At 51.5% G+C, this 15,700-nt stretch overlaps 6 protein-coding genes across 6 annotated transcripts in view; 3 read left to right on the forward strand and 3 right to left on the reverse strand.

Moving 5' to 3' along the window:
* Window positions 1-923, forward strand: part of COCSADRAFT_169238 (uncharacterized protein) — a gene marked incomplete at both ends in the record, with an annotated part of 8,074 nt that extends 7,151 nt beyond the window's left edge. The window contains one exon of the mRNA XM_007699625.1: window positions 569-923. Coding sequence (XP_007697815.1) covers window positions 569-923 — 355 coding nt within the window. The remainder of the gene's footprint in view (window positions 1-568) is intronic.
* Window positions 924-1,621: 698 nt separating this feature from the next.
* COCSADRAFT_179601 (uncharacterized protein) lies at window positions 1,622-5,636 on the reverse strand (the record flags this gene model as incomplete). The annotated part of the gene is made up of 5 exons (XM_007699626.1): window positions 5,421-5,636; window positions 4,634-5,371; window positions 3,925-4,578; window positions 3,804-3,868; window positions 1,622-3,752 (listed from the first exon to the last, which is right to left on the reverse strand). The coding sequence occupies exons 1-5, from the start codon at window positions 5,472-5,474 to the stop codon at window positions 1,622-1,624; spliced, it is 3,642 nt and encodes a 1,213-aa protein (XP_007697816.1). The 5' UTR covers window positions 5,475-5,636.
* A 166-nt stretch (window positions 5,637-5,802) lies between these two features.
* COCSADRAFT_296736 (uncharacterized protein) lies at window positions 5,803-7,267 on the forward strand. Its single transcript, XM_007699627.1, has 6 exons — window positions 5,803-6,065; window positions 6,232-6,304; window positions 6,392-6,411; window positions 6,540-6,602; window positions 6,734-6,805; window positions 6,853-7,267. The coding sequence occupies exons 1-6, from the start codon at window positions 6,016-6,018 to the stop codon at window positions 7,124-7,126; spliced, it is 552 nt and encodes a 183-aa protein (XP_007697817.1). The 5' UTR covers window positions 5,803-6,015; the 3' UTR covers window positions 7,127-7,267.
* Window positions 7,268-7,408: 141 nt separating this feature from the next.
* On the reverse strand, window positions 7,409-9,070 carry COCSADRAFT_24406 (uncharacterized protein; the record flags this gene model as incomplete). The annotated part of the gene is made up of 5 exons (XM_007699248.1): window positions 7,409-7,916; window positions 8,020-8,323; window positions 8,347-8,371; window positions 8,704-8,812; window positions 8,943-9,070. The coding sequence occupies 5 exons, from the start codon at window positions 9,068-9,070 to the stop codon at window positions 7,409-7,411; spliced, it is 1,074 nt and encodes a 357-aa protein (XP_007697438.1).
* A 153-nt stretch (window positions 9,071-9,223) lies between these two features.
* On the forward strand, window positions 9,224-10,470 carry COCSADRAFT_179604 (uncharacterized protein). Its single transcript, XM_007699628.1, has 3 exons — window positions 9,224-9,351; window positions 9,687-9,806; window positions 9,869-10,470. The coding sequence occupies exons 1-3, from the start codon at window positions 9,311-9,313 to the stop codon at window positions 10,158-10,160; spliced, it is 453 nt and encodes a 150-aa protein (XP_007697818.1). The 5' UTR covers window positions 9,224-9,310; the 3' UTR covers window positions 10,161-10,470.
* Window positions 10,471-11,042: 572 nt separating this feature from the next.
* Window positions 11,043-15,096, reverse strand: COCSADRAFT_158414 (uncharacterized protein; the record flags this gene model as incomplete). Its single annotated transcript, XM_007699629.1, has 9 exons — window positions 11,043-11,579; window positions 11,633-12,636; window positions 12,687-14,408; window positions 14,461-14,469; window positions 14,516-14,545; window positions 14,593-14,741; window positions 14,796-14,927; window positions 14,983-15,032; window positions 15,085-15,096. 9 exons carry the CDS (start codon window positions 15,094-15,096, stop codon window positions 11,043-11,045), a joined length of 3,645 nt encoding a protein of 1,214 aa, XP_007697819.1.
* Between the last annotated feature and the right edge of the window lie 604 nt (window positions 15,097-15,700).

Genomic DNA, 15,700 nt, shown 5'->3' on the forward strand with positions numbered 1-15,700 from the left:
CAAAGACTCAAGAACTAGATGCACGGCGGCGGGCGCGGGCATAGGCAAAACTAGATCGTGAGAGGCAGAAAGCTAAAGCAGCTGCCCACCAGATAGCCCGCCAAGCCGCCCACAAACGACTTCAAAAAGCTATCAAAATCTCTCGAATAGGCAAGAAGCCTAGCTCTAAGCGCCGTGCCAAGCTAGTATCAAAAAATATTATCATTGGTAGTAGTAGTGGTGGTGCGCAGCCAGCCGATCGATCAGCTGCACCACCGTTACCACGCTCGCGTTCAGGCCGCCCCATCAAGCTGCCAATCAAATATCAGTAGATAGATTAGATAAATGATACTACTAGGTTACTACATTAAAATTTCTCGCGATAATAGCTTTTATGTAGAGCTCTACAGCTTCAAGTTTGTGATAGTACTGTTGGGGAAAAATCCGGCGTTGGCCCGTCCGCGGCGTTGGCCCGTCCGGCACCTCTATTAGTCGATAAGCCCGGATTCACAGGCTTGGCTCCTCTGGTCGCGAACAATACTTTACTACCAGATATCATCTCGGATTTCGGCACAAATGGTGTCCGCAGTCTCTCTGGGCGCGGGGTTCCTGACCTTTCCGCCATTGGTACTCTTGCATCCAACTTCATGATCGACGAAGGAGTCGTCTACCAAGCAGGCGGGACCTCTGTGTCGGTACAATATGTTGGCGCTCTTATTACGCGCATCAATTTGGAGCGTTTGGCCGTGGGCAAACCTGTGGTTGGGTTTATCAATCCTGTTCTATATAAATACGCAGATCGTATCATTCGAGACATTACCCAAGGGGAGAGCAACAGAGGTTGTAACGATACCGGCTATCCGCCCGCTGTTGGATGGGATGCTGTTACTGGTCTTGGGGTATTAAAGTACAAGGAGGCTCTTAACCTTTGGCTTAGTATTTAATGTCCGAGTTTTTTTGTATAAGTGTAGACATGATAATCAAATGTATTACCTATACAATGGTTCTCTAAAGTAGCTAGATACAATATATCAGCTCAGAATTAGTGGAGTAGTCAATTAAGGAGAAATTCAGAAAGCTTCTTCAGCGCTAAAACTTAAAAACTCCTTCCCACGAAGCGGAATATCGAAAGAAATTTAATGTAGATACTGAAATGGTCTTCAAATTTAGTAGTTACTTTTAGTTTTGGAGAGGGAGAAAGTATAGGCATAGAAGTATTAAGAAATTTTCTCCTTTGCCATGACTGTTTGCTAGTCGCTGGTCAAGACAGATCACATAGCGAAAATGGGACAACTGAGGAATATAAAAACGTAAGGACCTATTGAAATTATCGAATCTGGCACCATTTACGCCAGGCAGATGCAATGCTAAAAAAAGTCAAAGTCATTAAACTTTTTCCCCTCTCCCCAGGTAATCCGGCATGACCTCATTCTTTCTCAACGCCAAGATGGCGGACACAAAAAGAAATGCAGCATGATAAGCCCAACTCCAAATCAAACCATACCCAACCTTCGGTATCAACACCAACGACAGACTCTGACCAGAAATCCCGGTATTGAATTCCTTTTTTACACCCAAAAGTCGTTGGGGTCATCTTAAAACCAGCTGCGACATCAGTCCGGCAGTTTTCAATATGAGTCGGCTAAGGATCCACGTTGTACTTGAGCCTGATGCCCATACTGGACAGTTCGACGTCAAGATACTTGAGGACACCAGGCACAGCCACAATCGCGACATCTTCGCCACCGGAGTAGCGCAAGCCCTGAGCGTCCATCCAAACGTCGTTATCGTTGCTACCAGCAAGCTTGGCGCAACGTCTGCATCGAATAGTAACGTCCTTGCCGTTTCTGTCCTTTTTGCGGCCATATTCGCTGACAGTGGGTGTAGTACTGAGGAAGGAGCCACAGGTTCTGCAAACAGCGGCTTTGGTGTAATCGGAGCAGTTCATTAGTCGATCTTGGAGGAGGAAGGCAGTGCCGTGGGCTAAGAGAGCATCGCGTTCCATTTCTCCAACACGGATACCACCGCCCTTCTTCCTACCTTTGATGGGCTGGCCCGTTAGCGCGTTTGACGGGCCGTTGCTTCGGACTTGGAATTTATCATTGACCATGTGACGAAGACGTTGGTAGAATACTACTCCAATATAGATATCAGCGTAGAGTTCCTCGCCGGTGATTCCAGAGTACATTGGTTCGTTTCCATAGTAGTTATAGCCTGCGGCTTTCAACTGAGCGCCAAAGTAATCGACGGCCGTGTTCTGTTCATCGAATTTGAACGGCGTTGAATCTTGTGCCATGCCGTGGAGCGCTCCAGATTTTCCAGCCAATGACTCGACAAACATGCCGATTGTCATACGGGACGGGAAAGCGTGGGGGTTGATGATAACATCTGGTTGTATGCCGGATTCGGAAAACGGCATGTCCGTGGTTGGGAACTTCTGAGAAACCACACCCTTCTGACCGTGACGAGAAGAGAACTTGTCTCCGACAACGGGAGAACGTGGTGTTCGCAACTTGACTGAGACCTTTTGGCAAGGCTGGGTGCCGTCTTCTGAGCCAATGACGCGGACTTCCTCGACAAAAGCGATTTCGTCCTCCTTGTACTTGAGGAACTGAGTCTGTCCATCCCGGTTCACGTAGTCGCCGGTAGCTGCATCATACGAGACAGTGTGGAATGCTGCGATGGGATCGCCAGATCGCAACATGGTCCCGATACGAGGTAAGCCGTCAATGTCAAGAGTCTCCTTAGATTCTGCTTTGACGAGACCCTCAGGCGCAAAGCCGAAAAGCTTGGCTATCGACTTATTTGATCGACTCTTGCGGTTTCCTTCCTCGAGATTTAGAATCTTGGTCTTGTAGACCGTACCGTGCCCAAACCCGCGCTCGTGTGATGACTTGTTCAGAATCATAGCATCGTCCATATCATAACCAGTATAGGAAATAACGGCCACAACGGCGTTCATTCCGTTGGGGAAGTTGTCCATTCCATACTCGTTATACAATGGAGGTCTGGCAATGGGAGTCTGGCCTGTCTGTAAGCGGTAGGTCTTGTTGTCTGTTCGGTATCTCATGGCAGTTCCCGGTGTACCCATCGATTGCTTTCCCATCTGACATTGGTACATGTTTCTTGGTGATTGATTGAAATCGGAGAATGGAGTTTGGTTGGCGATGATGGAGAAGATGTTGGTCGGCTCAAATTCAACGTGGGTTGAGTCTCCCGATACAATCTCGGCGTCCGTAACGGAGATGGACATGTAGGGCTGCTCAAACGGACCAACATAATCCAGTTTGCTGAGAGGCAGGTACTTGACAGGTCGGTACATTCTCGAGCACTGTGAAAACATGTAGACTCCCGGATATTGGCCGTTGTTTGAATTTGGAATGTATCCAATCTCCATTTCGACCGGCACACCGTGCGAACCTTCAACCTTCCAGTATCGCAGTGTATCGCTGATAATTTTGGCTTGCTTCGGCGAACAGAAGCCCAGCACCCGACCGTCCAGCTGCACCACCACACTTGCATCAAGCGAAGCGGATGATTTACTCGATACGCCTAGCTCCGCAACAAGTTTGGGGACTGCCGAGACGTCGAGGTTGGTTGTTGCAATCTTGCACGTGTGAGAAAAGTGGTTGAGAAGTCCACAAGGAGAACCATCAGGGGTATGGACGGGGCACATGAAGCCCCAAGATTCAGGAAGGAGTTTCCGGACCGTTGTCGTCTTGAGTGTCGCGAAAAAGGCACCTCTGTGCACCATCCTGAAATGCGAGATAAATCTATGTACAAGTTAGTGGTGCGCTATTGGAAGAAAGGAGTGTGCAACTTGCCTTGGAAAGTTGAGCTTTTCAGCTACGACCACGAATCCGGAGGTCTGTTGTAAATCGAGTCCAGTCTATTTCACTGGTCAGCGTATGCCTTGTGTAAAGTTTGCTTTAAGAAAATGCTTACCGGCGAAACGAGGTTACCGGTACTGAGAAAGTATTCCATAGCTTGTCCGATAGCCAGTTGTGTCCGTCGCAATATTTTAGAAGACCAATCCTTGTGGAATTCTTGTGATGTAAAAGGCCGGTACTCTGTTCTCCTGCCCCATTCTCTCAAAACAATCTGGAAGCTGTTGAGCCATTCTTCTAGCCTCTCCTTCAGGATCATGCCGTACAGTTGTCCACCTAGTAGGATTTCCTGATTCTGAACAGCGTCTGGGTTGTCAACGGCGCAGTCACCCTCGACAAGAGCATAGAGCTTTCTGGTCATGAAGAGAAGCATACGGAATTTGTCTGCATCTTGAGCAGGAGTGACGTTTACACAACCCAGGTGAGGAAGGACGATTTTCCGGAGGAATTCAGTACCGGCTTCCTCGTCCGTGACGTCTGCTGGTAGTTGCATGACGACCTTGAACTTTTCTCCCAGATATGCGCGAGTCTTTGCCTTGGAGTGTAGGCCATAGACCTTGTATGTCCGGAGCAGCAGTTCTACTCTGTCCGTTACAAACTGCTTCTGTTCGAGACCTTCAGATCCCGCTGCGCCTACGAGGCCTTCGAATATTTCCCGATCGTTCGTCTCGACCAAGGCTTTGAGGATCATGCAGATTGGTACGAGGTATTCCTGGAAAAAAATATTAGCACAAAAGCTGAATGACAAGGGATATGATGGTTCGTACAGCCTTGCGCCATGAGAAGCGGAAGTTGACGTTGCCGTCACTGAGATAATGTAGAGCGTTTGTTTGTGACGTTTGATCGGGTCGCATCGATCGGAGTTGGATACCAAACTGGGTGTACCCTGGACCGCGATTGGTGAAGGCGCCACGCTTAATGGCCATGGGGTAATTTCGGTGGTTGACCTGGAGCATACGGATGATTTTTTCATTACCGTTGATAATGAAGTAGCCACCAAGCTCGTCGCTCTCCTCTTTGGCTTTGACGAGAGCCGCTGGTGGGAGACCCTCGAGATGGCAGCGATTGGACTTGAGCATAATGGGAATTGAGCCCAGATCAACAACCTCTTCCTGCCAATCGCCATTGTTGACCCTCCATTCTAATCGCGCGCGCATCTTGCCGCGGTATGTGGCGTGTCGTTCGCGAGTCTCTGCGGGAAGAATGTTGCGGTTCTTGAGGGCGACCTTGTTGGTGGGCGGCAGGACAGGCTTGTCGAGGAAGACATCTTGTATGCGCAGGTGTAGCCTGTTGCGGGGACCTGTCTCTTCGGGGGTGGCATATGGGCTGCCGTCAAGGAAAACCTTGGTGCCAATGTCTCGTATGCCCTCGGCCAGCTGTCCGCCTGGAGCAAAGATAGCGTTGAACGAATTGATGTGGGGATCGACGGCGGCTGCGAGGGTCGGGTAGGCTGTCTTGTCCTTGGGCGGGTTGCGGAACAGGTCGTGTCGCCTGAGGGTATCAAACTGGGGCAGTTAGGTTGCTGGTAGGCAAAGAGTATAGGCAAAGACCTACTTTTGTCGACCACTGCGGCTGTGGCTTGCTCGTTGCGCTTGCGGCAGGCGCCATGGTTTCCGCGAATGGGCTGTGCTCTGCAGTTGGGAAACAGTGAAGGAAAAGATGGCGCAGCTCACGCGATCATGGACGAGCGAATTCGGGGGACAGCAGCGGGCAGAGCTGTGAGGGTATGTACGGCGAGCTGCAAGGGCGATGGATCATGAAGTTGCGATGCCAATCTCGAACTTTTTTCCTAGACTAGTCCGGTAGGCCACATCGGCAGACCCCTGTCTAGCGCCATGGGCCCAAAGTCACACGCCGCGGCGGCTCCATCACTGTGCTGCAGCGTGAACCACTCCTGGCTTTCGTTAGGGCGGCACAGCTCTGCTTCTCTACTTCCTCACAGCATTGCCTGGCACCTCTCTGCATCTCCAGTCGCGGTTGACCCGTCGTCATTCTGCGGTTGCTACTGCTAACTACCCGGTGATCACGCCTACTACATGCCCCGCAGCAAGGATCAAGGTTCCCAGGCTTCCTCCATCGCTCGTACATCACCAATCCTCCCAACCAGACTGCAACACCATCGAGTCAGTATCCCATCGCGACAACGACCATGGCGAACCTCTTCCGTCGCATCTACGACTGGCTGCTCCGCCTATTCTGGTATGCCTACCTGTCTGCTTTCTGTTCATCAACAGCCCACGTCTGGCATGTCTCGTGCGCTATTTGATGCCTCTCATCTGGCCGGCTAGCAAACCCCCAAAAGAAACGCAAAGTCACGGGCGGCGATGGCATGAGATGGAAGACGCTGACTGCTCACATCACCTAGGGCGACTGAGATGGACATCACCATGATAGGATTGCAAAACGCTGGCAAGACGTCGTTGTTGAGGGTTCTGGCGGTGAGTCGCTTCCTGATGCGGAGAATGACGATGACATTCTGCCGTGCTTCATTCTGGTGGATGGTGAGCTGACTGATTGTTGTCTAGGGCGGAGAGTTCACTGTTGAGTAAGTTAGAATTTGTCCCGAGGTGCGCAAGCATATGGCGACAATGTTCCACGACGATGCCAATGCTACTGCTTCGCGCAACCATGAGCGTCATGGTAGTGGGGTCCATGCGCTGACAATGGCCCTAGCTCCATCCCCACCGTTGGCTTCAACATGAAGCGTGTGCAGAAAGGCCATGTCACCTTGAAGTGGTAAGTATTCTTCATCTCAGTCCTGGGTCACGCACGTTCGGTTCTTGCAGCGCCATTCCCGTTTGAGCGAGGCTTGCGGGGTGGGGGAACGAGAGCTAGACCAAGGCGCATCTGCTGACCATGGGCAACAGTTGGGACCTGGGAGGCCAGCCTAGGTTTCGTTCCATGTGGGAGCGGTATTGCCGCGGGGTAAATGCCATTGTGTATGTGTGGTTCGCATGTGATGGTCGACTTGTGCTTATCGAGACAGGTTCATCGTTGACTCGGCTGACAAAGAGGCCTTGCCAGTTGCTGGCGAGGAGCTCAAGCTGCTGCTGGAAAAGCCGGCTCTGGAGGGAATCCCGCTCCTTGTCTTGGGCAACAAGTCGGACTTGCCTAACAAGCTTTCGGTGGATGAGCTGATCGAGGCGTTGGACCTCAAGTCAGTGTCGCACCGCGAAGTGAGCTGCTACGGCATCAGTGCAAAGGAAGAGACGAATCTGGACGCTGTGCTGCAGTGGCTGATCGCTCGGGCCAGCAAATGAGGTAGTTTGTGTTGTTTGTATTCAATCGGGCGGTAACGTGACCGACGGGGTCTTATGGGCCACACGACGCTCGCAATGCATTCGGTTCGGGGTTGTGTTTTTTTGATGGCAACTTTTTACGGCCGCCGACATGGTTTGATTCTTACGAGTTACGGTCGTCAGCTTTCTACGATATCTTTAATGATTCTTACGACTTGATGGAAGAAAAGACGGGCAGATCGCTCTGCAGGCTAGCGATGGCCAATCCAGTTCCCCTAGCTCTCGACTCGTTTACGGCTTTTTTTATATTACTAGTATTATGGCGGCAGGCCATGTTTCGTCCTGTATGATTTTGATTGTTTTATATTGGAGCGACCATGTTGTGGGTGTTAAGAAGTGAGGACAAGATGTAGGAGGGGGGTTCGGAGAGCGGGTTTGAACATGGGTTTGTTGCGCGTGCTTGATCCCTTGTGCGGCTCCATGGGGAGTGACCTGAGAGTGGCAGCGGTAGAATGGAATCTTGTAGTCTCTGGTGACTAGTCCATGTGTTGAGTTTGCTCGTGACTCGAAAGCCTCGTGCGCCGGGGCGCGTGAACGCCGGGGTTTTGTTCTGACAGCGTGTGGGAATAGGGCGGGGGATGAAGGGTGGAAAGCAATTGCGAGCGCCGGCATTGCAGCTGTTCGTGCGGTTTCTTTATTTTTCTTGCAGAGCGGGCGGTCCGGCGAGTTGTGGTTGTTTGAAACGGGCCAGTTTGACGGGGGAACGGCTTGGGTGGCACGGGGAGGCGCAGAGACAGGCTTGGGCCGACGACTTGACGGACAGAGATGACAGCAAGGGCCCCAAGGAGAGAAGAGGATCAATGCACAAAGCGACGAGAAGCGACGGTGAGGGACAAACAACTATTATTTCGCACAATGCAGGCTGGCAGATTGGCGGGCCCCAGGCAAATCCATGCCAGCACCAGTTGAACAACTCATCCTGCATTAGCGTCTGGCGGCCAACGCTGCGCTCCAAGGCCCTCATTGGACCGACACGTCGCGAGCGCTGCAACCCCCCGGCCTGCCCAAGGGTCGTAGCCCACGGAACCGATGAGCTGGCGGGGCGAGGGACGTCTGGCGTGAACGGCTTTGGGGCATGCTGGTGGCATGGGTGAAGGATTGTGGGGTTGGAACGGTACACTACTATAGTGTCCAGATACGCACATGTAAACGTAGAAGCTACGTATATACTATGCACATACTAGGTATGATAGTGATATAGTAAATCTAGTTAGTTAGTATACGTATGTAAGCCTCAACTGGTGGTAGTTAACAGCATGGATCAGCTTACTTCTATTAGTACGTGTACGTACCATTGTACCATGGCCCCTCATCCATCAATGCTTACAACATCACAAGTCAACCACAACGCCAACGCCATCTCGTACAAAGTCCATGTTGAATCCAATCCACGGACAAGTCAGCAGTGGCGCACCACTGTCTCACACCACCAGCGTCCAGCTCCAGTTCCAACGCCTAATGCTCGTTTTCGGACTAGACCCGGCATACGTCCCGAGCGGAACAGACAGCAGGATCCATGCGACTACTCTACAACGTACATACATCTCAACCTCAAACAAGTGCATGCAATGGAGGAAACATGACCAAACGAGCTCTCTTACTCTGTTGTCCACGTATGTGTTTCGTTGATTCATGCTGCTTCGTAAGCTGCAATACGGCAATAGCCACCGCCGTACATACGGCGCCGGACCGGGCGGTGGTGTGTTTGGTCAGATGACGTATGTACTGTAGTAGAAACGGACGGCCTGGACCATTTCCTGCAGGGCTGAGTACGTACCACACGAAAAGGCCGCAGCGACGTTTCCACCAACATCTCCCCTCAACGCCCATATAGAGGGTTCTCGTTGGCGCTAGCACCGTCCGGGCACGAATGCGCTCGTAGTCGTGGTCGTGGTCGTCACCCATGCTGGTGCAGGCGCCGTTAATCGTCTGCGCGGCCAAACTCTTTCCACGTCGTGCCAAGTGGGGTTGCTCTCTTGGTGTGTGGCTGAGCGCCCCCCGGATCCTTGCCTGCTCCCGCTTATATGGTCATGCACTTCGTCATTCATCTGCTCTGTCCTCTCACTCACCCTTCTACTTTGTGCCTCTCTCTTCCCTCACCTACTCCATAGTACCTCCAGATCGATAATTTGCCCTATTACAACGATGCATCTGCAGGCTAGACAGATCTACTGGGATGATGACAGGTAAGTTTGTGCGCCACTGATTTTCATGTTTCCAAGCGTGGCGGTGCTTTGCTACTGCGCGAGCTTGCCCGGCTATCGGCATTAGTGGCTAGGGTATGAGAACTCGCCTTGGGTCGTTTGCAACATACGACGTCACAACGTCATCTGAATCCGCTTCCATCGGCATCTTCTCATACTCTACGTCTGCCAATATCAAGCCAGCTTTTTTGTTTTTGTACCCTGGTTTCCTCCAAGCTTTCAGCCCCAGTTCTACGCATCTTCCACTACTACTACTACTCTTTTGCATTGCGACAACTTCTACACCGACAAACATCACTCTAACACACCATGGCTAGGTGTTATATCGACAGATATGGCTACAGGCGCTGCAGAAGCTCAGCCTGGAACAATTGGGTCCGATGGGTAGTCCTCGTCGTTGTCGTTGTCGGCTTCCTCCTACTCTTTGTATTCTGCTCGTAAGTCCATTGTCTATCATCACATACATTCTCAGAAAGCAGAAACTAACGTGCACTCACAGCTGCTTAACAGCGCGTCGTCGCCGCAAGGCCGGCCGTAAGCCTTTCTACGGAACAGGCTGGGCCGCTCGTCCTGGCCAGAACAACAACCAGTATAACGCCCAGCCATACTACGCAAACCAACCGGCCCCGCCCTATGACGCCGCCACAAACAACAACAACGGTTACTACAGCGGCGGTGCAAACCAAAATTACTACGGTCAGCAGAATGGTGTCGAGCTTCAACAGCCCCAGCCTAGCTACGGCGGAGGCGGCTATGCACCACCACCAGGCCCTCCACCAGCCAAGGCCTAAGCACCCTACAATCAAAACCACGTCGACACAAACGAAGCTTTCACAACAAGGAAAAAGAATCTTTGTTAGGATGCTATTGAAGACTTGGATGATGTGAACAACGACGAAAATGTGGCAAATTTGGTTGGGTAAAAGGGTGGAGTATAGGAGCTTCTCTAACTTTCTTTTTGTGTAATCACGCTTGATACCTCTTTTCCTTATTTGTGCTTAAATGTCAACGTTTCTTTTTCTTTTCCTTCTCACGCCCTTTAAGAAAGTAATACAAGTATGCATGTCGTAATCAACTCTACATTTTTACCCTTAGGCAATCATATGTGATTATCTCTTTTACTTTCAATCACTACGAAGTGACTTATTGATCTATTACCCCCCAACCCAAAAAGAGATATTGATACATTATCAGAAACATTTTGTCGTGTCACATTAACTTTGAACCTTCACATGCTCCCAGCAGAGAAACCTGCTTCCTCGTACAACATGCGACATGTACATGTACGTCAGTTCATACCAACAAAAACCAAGCGCCTTCTCAACAGCATCAACAAGACCAAACCAGTCAAACCATGATGAATCATCAAAATCAATTCAACATTATACTTCATATCGCATTTTCTCAGTCCCCAATTCCATCACCTGCGTAGCCCCCTTCCCCCATGTTTGGGAATACCCTCTAGTACAAAAGCTCAGCAAAAGACAAAAGGACAAAGACCAAAAAGTTATTGAAACTTTGTTGCTTTCTTCCCTCCAATCTTCGCCAGCCTACATGACCTTTTTTCCCTTCCCATTTTATCCCCCTTTGCCGACAAAGTGTCACGGAAGAACGCTAAGCATACAAGTCTGTCAACCCATCAAGCACTACTACAAAACCCCAACCATTCCCATTCATCCAACAAGTCGTAGTCCACTGGCCGGTGCTCCAATCTGGCTGATGCCATCAATCTTGCACACGGTACCCTTGTACTTAGCGTGGTACTTGGCTCCGCTGTATGGACTCGTGACCGATGGCTGTCCAGCGTAGATGGGCGTCAGACTAGCAGCGCAAATGTCAAAGTCGGCAAACTGGTCAAAGTCAATCTCAATCGCGTCGCTGGGATTCCTCTCGGAAATCGTCTTGACCCGCTTGGCTGACTCCTTCATCTTGGCGTTGCCGGTGCGGTCAAGCAGGGCATTCGCAAAGTTGAGCGCAGTGTTCAGCTGCTTGTTTTTGTGTGCAAAGTTCATGGCCGCGGAAAGCGGGATCGACTTGTGTGGGCCTTCGACCTCGGGGATGGTAAAGTAGGCTGATAGCTCTAGGACACGCTTCTTGTCCGCGTCGGAGAGAGCGGAAATGTCCGTAGCGCCATTGAGCAGTTTGCGGCGCTCCAGCTCAATGGTCATAGCGAGAATGTATTGGGTAGCAGTGTTGATCGCCTTCCTTGCCTAGAGTAGTCTGTTAGTTGCAGGTTTAGTGTAGGATACTTGAAGAGACTTACGTCAGAGAGCTCGGCTTGAGACGAGACAACGTTGACCATGATGAGCTGCAGTAGCTTCCTGAATGTCGCAATACCATCTTCCAGCTTGTTCTTGACCAGAGCTTGCTTGCCGGCAGTCAAGTCATTAGATAGTATAGATTCCAAATCCCGTGGAATAATCGGCAAGATTTTCCGCGAGTCGGTCTCGTCCACTGTCCTTCGCACATAGTTGACCAATGATGGCATGTTGGGCGTAGCGGGCAAAAATGTCCGTGTCGCTTGGTAGATCTCTTGGAAGCGCTCCTCGAGAGGGGCAAAGTTGACTGCACCGACTTGGCGGTTGAGTAGCTGCATGGCGGTGTCAAAGGAGCCTGCCGCGACGTGGTCCGCTGCCAAAGGTGAGTTCCGTGCCCAGAGGTCGGCTTCGCTGCTTCCAGCACCAACTTCAGCACCCTCAACCTCGACGAAATCGTCCTCTGCTTCAACCTCGGCATCATCGCCCATGTCCCATCCGCCGATGTCATCTTCTTCGTCACCTCCAAGGTCGGCTGCAGCACCGGTGGGTTCTGTTTCGCCGAGCAGATCCTCATCACCATAGCCGTTGGCTGCAGGCTCCTCGGATCCAATGCCTTCAACCTCGCCTTGAAGAGCCTTCTCGAAGACAGTTGAAGAAGCCGCGCGCGTCGGCCAGTTTGCCTGGTAAGTCGGGACGATGGGCTTTACAGGTGCGAGAGGGCTGCCTATCGAAGGCAGCTTGATCTGGTCTTCCGAGACACCTGCAGCTTCCAAGATTGACTGTGCTTGTTCCTCGAGGCCTTGGGCTTTGGCGGTAGCATATGCGAGTGGGTACAGGTCAAGCTCCTGGAACATTTCTATCCGATTCTGCACGTCACCCAAGTAGAGTGCGTTCTGGAATCGGGCGGTCATGTCCCCGCGATGCTCTGCAATCTTGGCCATGCGCTTCAGCTTGTCCTGATCACCTGTTGTAAGGTAGAGGAATGACAGCTTATCAAAGTTCCGTAGCTCTGTTGTCCACTGTTTAGCGAGGTTCGTATCAAATGCTCGAAGTACTTACTCTGATATGTCATTTCTACGGTTTGATGGTTGCCGTGTGCCAATGCTTCGTTGCTCAATCGCTGCCAGAGCTTGGGGCGATCAAGTTGCTTTGCCATTTCTACCGCAACCTCAAGGTTGCCGCATTCAATGGCAAGCTCGAATCGTGTCTGGGGATCCTGAACGAACTGAAGAGCAATCTCAGGATATCCCTTCTTTTGGAGGTAGGAGATGATACTCTGTCCAACCAAGCTTGAAGTCTTGATAATGTTGAGCATCTCGTCGTAGTTTCGCTTTACAAGGGCAAGCTTGAATCGATACTCGGTAGGGTCAATCTGGAGGATCTTGGGTTTCGCGGCTCGGTCCAGGCAGTATATGTTGCGGCCCTTAACCCTGACGAGATATACGGTTTGTTCGAGAGTGCGGACAATTCCGTTGTCGCCATTCATCAAACTGTACTTGATGTGGTTCAGGGTAGAGTAAAGCAAGACTCCAGTATCGTCAAAGACTGCACTCTTGATACGAATCGTCTCATGCAGAGTGCTAACCTGCTCCAAGTTCTTTGTCGCAATTGTGACATTGTGCTTACTCAAGAGAGCCACATGCAGTCCATCCGATGACAAGACAACATACTTTACGCCATTCACAGACAGCTCAGCAAGGTTCTTCTTGGCCTGGATGTCATAAAGAACAACAGAGGTAGGTGTAATCAAGAGCAGGTTGCCGGTTCCACCAAAGTAGATGTCGGTTGTTCCATTAGGAGGCTTGATGGTCTTGGTGGAGTTGTTGTTGAGGTCCTTGATGTCAATCTGCTGGTTGGACTGGTTGAAGACTGCAAATCGGTTCCTAGCCACAAATACAGCAGAGTTTCCAGAGCCGCGCTTGGTGTCCGTAGGTTCTACTGCCCCTGAAGCGTCGCGTGGAAGGCTGATGAGCTCGTATGTTCCACTATCCGCTGGAGATGTGACCAGGATTGAACGTTCAGCAGGGTTGTAGGAGAGTGTCCGTGGAGGTACCCAGGCGCTTCCCAGCTTCTTGAGAGACAGCATTGACGGTGATTCGAGGTTCTTTTGGAAATCATACGAGCGCACATGCTTCTCCTTGGTAATGTAGAAGAGGTTGTTCTGGTGCACAGCGGATGCGGGTCGCTCGCGCTCCAGCTTGAATACCATTACTCCATTATCGTGACCAGCGGCGAACAGGTTGATCTCAGGATGTGCTGCGATGACCCAGAAGCGGTCATTCTCCCTCTTGAAAGACTGGACCGATGTTCGCCTGTTGAGATCCCATACACGGATCGTCTTGTCCTCGCCAACCGAGAGTATCAAGTCCTGGTGGGGGTGGAACAAACACGCAGATGCGTTCTGGAAATGTCCCCGACAAGTGTCCACCTCCCACGCCTTTGTTTCTGACATCCTCCACAACTTGACTAGACGATCGTCACCCGCGGAAACAATCAATGGCAATGTGGGGTGGAATGCGACCCAGTTCACACCTCGGTCGTGGCCTTCAAGGACGAATTTGACAACGGCATCTGTGTTTCCGAACATGTCTGCTTGGTTCTGGTTGGTGCGTGCCATCTGGTCCTCAAAGGACATGGCCTGTGGTGCCGAATGCTTCTTTCTCAACCCTGAGATGTCCCAGACACGAACGGACTGATCGAGCGAGGCGGAAACAATCAAATCTTCCTTGGGATGGAACTGCGCACACATGGTGTAGTGGTTGTGGCCGGTCATGGTGCAGACTTGGGCAGGGTTAGATTGGACGGTTGTGAGGACTCGAGATGATGAACTTACTCAGTGAACCTGGGTATGTTAGCAATGCATTGTAGAAAAGACTAGAGATACTTACGATTTTGCCAATTCCATATACGGATGGTCTCTGCTATATGTTAGCGAGCATGTCGGCTGCTGGTGACATGCGCTTACGGTCGTCGGAGCTACTCAATATCCATGGCAGCTCGTGGTGGAAGAAGACGGTTCGGACATAGTCCAAGTGGCCGTTCAATGTGAAGAGACAACGCCGCGTCTGATATGACCAGACCTTGATCTTGTAATCATCACCGCCCGAGACAAACCTGCGCGTCTCAGTATGTGGCTATGAAAATGGCCAGGTGGTGCAAAATGCTCACAATGGCTGCGTCTTGTGGAAGTCAACGCCGCGGACCGGCCCGTCGTGTTCTTCGAAGCGGTCAATGAGTGTTCCCATGCGGTAGTCCCATAGCTGGATAGTCGACGAGTGCAGTGATACGAGGATCCATGGCCTTTTGGGGCGGTCAGCAGAGAACAAGTGGCCCAGATAGTCGCGGGCGCAGGTACCTTTTTGGGTGGAAAGCGATGCCCTTTGCACGCGAGGACTTTGACTCGAACTGATGCGGGTCAGCTGGCGTGTAGGCATATAAAAAGCGCAGAGCTGTCTACCTTGGTCAACATGGAAGGAGACGACGACATGGCGGAATTGAGAACGAAGCCGCCGCTTCACTGTGGGCCACGTAGGAGTCAATGCAAGAGAGGGCGGGCGCACGGGAGCCGGGGTATATGGACAAGAGAAAGAAACACGGTGTTTGCTATTATCAGTGGTTGTGGCTGCCTCCGCCTGAGCTGCTCAGGCCAATGTTCGATATGCCACGCAACATTCGGATTGTCCTCAAAGGTGCGCTTAGCCGGATGCGGTACTAGCGTACATTCCCCACCAAAGGTCACGTGAGCGGCCTCAAGACGTCTCCCCCTGGGCGCGGTATGGCATGGCACGGTATGCTATGGTAGTACGTGCGACTAGTATGCTGTGTGCATCGGCCACCGGTCGAGAAGCGTGTTTCAATTTCTGGAACCTCAACGACAATACAATGCCTACCCATATGTACAGCGCAGTACAGCACACGTTGCACATGAGCGTCCGTGAGCAGAGCCTCACTTTGACGGGCCGCGTCGTTGCAAATCTCCCTTCGCCGGCAGCCCTGGGCCGGGCGGGCGGTTGGAGTAGCGCAGCGAGGCCCCGCCAAAGTCAGCAATGCGACGATTGTGCCAGCTGGCCGTG

Source organism: Bipolaris sorokiniana (assembly GCF_000338995.1).
Source record: "Bipolaris sorokiniana ND90Pr unplaced genomic scaffold COCSAscaffold_4, whole genome shotgun sequence".
NCBI lineage: Eukaryota > Fungi > Ascomycota > Dothideomycetes > Pleosporales > Pleosporaceae > Bipolaris > Bipolaris sorokiniana.